General features: G+C 43.6%; 1 protein-coding gene across 1 annotated transcript in view; it reads right to left on the bottom strand.

Annotated features, from left to right (window-relative positions):
- Nucleotides 1-770: 770 nt before the first annotated feature.
- The window catches only part of LOC142251093 (cytochrome P450 2C18-like), a 19,371-nt gene continuing 15,897 nt past the window's right edge, over nt 771-4,244 (bottom strand). The window contains exons 8-9 of the mRNA XM_075323606.1: nt 1,402-1,543; nt 771-1,002 (exon numbers count right to left, since the gene is read on the bottom strand). Of these exons, the coding sequence (XP_075179721.1) occupies nt 815-1,002; nt 1,402-1,543 (330 nt within the window). The 3' untranslated portion in view covers nt 771-814. The remainder of the gene's footprint in view (nt 1,003-1,401; nt 1,544-4,244) is intronic.

The raw sequence follows: 4,244 nt of genomic DNA, 5'->3' as shown, positions 1-4,244 counted from the left end.
ATCCAGATGGTAAATAGTTCTCAGGTACATTGGCTACAATTCATCTTATATGGCTAATTTCCAGTGAAGTATAGCCATCATAACAGCTACCTGTTAAATGATTTTCCAATACACTGAATTTGTGATTAAACAGTTTATTTATGACATCATTTCAAAGCAGATCAGTTCTTTTCAATATGAGAATTTATTGAACAAGTAGTGTATAGTGTATTCAGAGGCTGCAACCAAAACTGGGCCCGGGTGACTGAAGAGGTCAAACGGTCATTCTGCCTCAGGTGAGAAAAACACTGCTTTAGGTGTTGCTGAAAGGTTTTTTTGGAGATAGGGGGAACATACATTAAGGGTACGCTCACACGAGCGTGAAAATCGGACGAGTGCAATGCGAGAAAATCTCGCATTGCACTTGGACCTACTGTATGTTACTCAATGAGGGAGAGCAGTTGGTCAGCTTTTCTCCTCCAGATTCTGGTAGCGAGAAAAGTGGCAGCATGCTGCGATTTTCTGCTAGAGCCGTATCCCTCGCACCCATTCAAGTGAATGGGTGCGAGGGATACATCGGACTGCACTCGGATGTTATCCCAGTGCAGTGCGATATACGCACAGGCTGACAATGGAGGAGATGGGGGGAGATTAACCCCTCCCTCTCTTCCGCAGCACCCGCCCTCAGCTTTACAGCTGTGACCTGATTGAAGGATCGGGTCACAGTCGCATGACTTACGGCTCACACTCGCAGCAGAGCCTGAGCCGGGAGTCATTAGCATGTCGCATCGGATGCCATACGCTCGTCTGAGTCCAGCCTAAAGCTGAGAATCCATTAAGATAGCAATGGAACCAACTGTATCTTATATGGCCGAGGAATTACACTGTTGGTGTTAGGCAGAGGGGAGAGGTCAATATCACAAGGGTCTTCATCAGATTTCAGATTAAAATTCTGCAGTATGAAGGTGAGGAAAAGAAAGATTTGCATCCTGGCCATTCCTTCTCCAAGGCAGATTCTCTTCCCTGTAGGAAAACAGAAAAAATAAGGATCATAGATTTTAGTGGCTTGCCTATCATAGTAATAAACAAATTAAAAATGGTGAAATAGGAACAAGACAACACAGATTGCCTTCACCTTTATCACAGTGAATATCAAACTGTACTCACGATTTGAGGAAACATGAACTTTGGTACCTGATTGGACGACCACGATATTCCAAAATTGACCCACCACCACTCTTAATTTTCAGCATCTAGCTCTTTTTTTACTATTTCAACCCAAGTTGACCCAAACAGCTAAAGCTTCCATAATCAATACCTCCGAATGTGAATTTTAGTCTGGCAATCTTTACCCACCACCCTCGACCTCTCAGTTTCATTAAAACATTTGGTCCCTAGTTTTAATCACTTAGTTATTTGTACCTGTTGAAAATGGTATGGATGCTTCATTCTTCCGGAAGGCTCCAGCCTCATCCAAAAAGTGATCTGGATTGAACTTGTCTGGGTGTTGGAAATATTTAGGGTCCTTCAATGCTGAGGTCAGGAGAGGAAATACAGTGGTGCCCTTCAAAACAAATCATAACCAAAATGGGAACGTTTTAAAGGAAGACTATCAACAGGTTTTCCCCATATAAAGTAAGGTCAGCACTATAAAGGCCGCTTTACACGCTATGACATCGCTAAAGCGATGTCGTTGGGGTCACGGAATTTGTGACGCACATCCGGCTGCGTCAGCGATGTCGCTGCGTGTGACACCTATGAACGATTTTGAATCGTCGCAAAAACGTTCAAAATCGCTAATCGGTGACATCTCCCCTATTCTCAATTATCGTTGGTGCTACAGGTACGATGTTGTTCGTCGTTCCTGCGGCAGCACACATCACTACTTGTGACACCGCAGAAACGAGGAACCTCACCTTACCTGCGGCCGCCGGCAATGAGGAAGGAAGGAAGTGGGCGGGATGTTATGGCCGCTCATCTCCGCCCCTCCGCTTCTATTGGGCGGCCGCTTAGTGATGTCGCTGTGACGCCAAACGAACCGCCCCCTTAGAAAGGAGGCGGTTCGCCGGTCACAGCGACGTTGCTAGGCAGGTAAGTCCGTGTGACGGGTCCACGCAATTTTGTGCACCACGGGCAGCGATTTGCCCGTGACACACAAACGATGGAGGTGGGTACACACACTAGCGATATCGCTAGCGAGATCGCAGCATGTAAAGTGGCCTTTAGCCCTGATATAAGAATGATATGCTGTAATTGAAAATTCCAGCTCAAGACGCAAAAAAAATGATGAAATAAATCACACACACCCGGATCCTTAAAAATGAGAACACGATGGGTCGTGGAAAATAGTGCCAAAAGTGCAATTCTTTTTTTGACTAATTTCTGAATTATTTTTCATCACCTAAATAAAAAAAAAAACCTAGGCTTGTTTGGTGTCTACAAATTCGTACTGACCTGGGGAATTATAATGCCAGGTCAATTTTACCATATACTGAACATAGTAAATAACAAAAACAAAAAACCATTGCTGAATTGCAATTTTTGCAATTTCACTGCATTTGAATTTTTTTTTCCATTTTCCAGTACAATATGTGGCAGAATAAATAGTGTCGTTCAAAAAGTGCAACTCATCCCGCAAAAAACAGGCCCTCATATGGCTATATTGACGGATAAATAAAAATGTTATGGCTCTTGGAAGAAGGGGAGAGAAAAAAACATAACAAAAAATGGAAAAATTGCCAAGTTTTTAGGAAGTTGGACCTGACTACCCATGTCCACTGTCCTCCCAGAATAATGTTAAACCTGAGCATTGGAAATGATCCACATTTTGAGTCAACTTTCCTGATGTCTACAAGTCCTGGCAAATATGAAGAATTAGCAATTCGATCTATGTTAATCGCTCAAAAATGATCGTCATCTCTCACTTTCTCTCTCGCGCTTCCTTGTTCAAGTTTTTAAAATGTTCAATTATCCCTATTAAAGCACCTTTGTCCATGGTCATGTTATTTTTCTGGACAATATGTGGACAGCAGACTATGAGACCATATTATACTATATTACCTGCTCTATTAGATGCCGTTACACAGCGTTAGCATTATAGTATGGAGACGCTGACAAATCTAGAATATGACGCTGTAATGACCCTGACACTACATAGGCATCCAGTCATCAGTATATGTATGGCAAACTGTAAATTTGAGCTTTAAAAGCTTAAAAAACATTGGCTTATACCAGAAAAATGACATGAAAAGGCCAAAATTGGGTTTGACCAGGGACATAATGATTGCAGTTGCAGAGGTCGCAATTGCACCCGTGCTGCAGGGGGGCCACCGGCCAAGTGCCTGCTTCAACCAAATGTGCATCCAAGAAAACACATTTAGCTAAAGTACTTAGCAGCGCAGATACTTGTCGGGTTCCTGCATTGCAATACACACCACCGGCCAATCAGAGGCCAGTAGCTGACATCAGTGTGCCAATGACTAGGGGCGGATGTCAGTGTCATCATGCGCCATGGTGCACATGCCGATGTCAGCTGCCGGCTCCTCCGCGAGCTGTAGAAAAGGAGGCCACAGGGCAGGGAAATAGAGGGAGATGAGTAGAGTGGGTTTATTTTCAAAGCAGAATGAAGAACATCTATACCAAGATGGGAGACAGATATTCCAGGATGAGCCCAGAATGGAAACATATATACCAGGATGTGGTACAAGATGGGTGGGCCCAAGATGGGAGACATATATGCCAGGAAGATGGATATATATACTAGGCTGGTCCCAGGAAAAGTGTCATATATACCTGGGTCAGGCCAGGATGGGGGACATAAACCAGAAAGAGGGGAAATATATAACAGGATTTGGGACATATATACCAGAATGGGCCCATGATAGGGACATATATACCAGAATGAGGAACATAAATACCTGGGTGGGCCCAGGATGAGGGACAAATATACCAGGAAAGTGGACATATATACCAGGTTTGGCCCAGAATGAGGGACATTAATACAGGATGGGGGCCATTACTACATAATAAAAAAGGAGGGGAGCAAAACATGTTTTTAGAAGATTTAGAAAGCTACAAGGGCCTGTACATCTGACCGAGATGCAGGAGGTGGGAATGGAGAGGCTCAGATCCAAATCTTGCACTGGGGCCAATCGAACTATAATTATTCAATGGGCTTGACACAATTCTGCAAATGAGATCATATTGTCCTTCTAAATGCAAATAAAATGTCACATCCCTGACCCATTACCTATTGTGTCTTGTTG

The sequence above is a fragment of the Anomaloglossus baeobatrachus genome, chromosome 9, assembly GCF_048569485.1.
Source record: "Anomaloglossus baeobatrachus isolate aAnoBae1 chromosome 9, aAnoBae1.hap1, whole genome shotgun sequence".
In the NCBI taxonomy this organism is placed as follows: domain Eukaryota; kingdom Metazoa; phylum Chordata; class Amphibia; order Anura; family Aromobatidae; genus Anomaloglossus; species Anomaloglossus baeobatrachus.
This window is presented reverse-complemented; position numbering and strand designations above follow the sequence as displayed.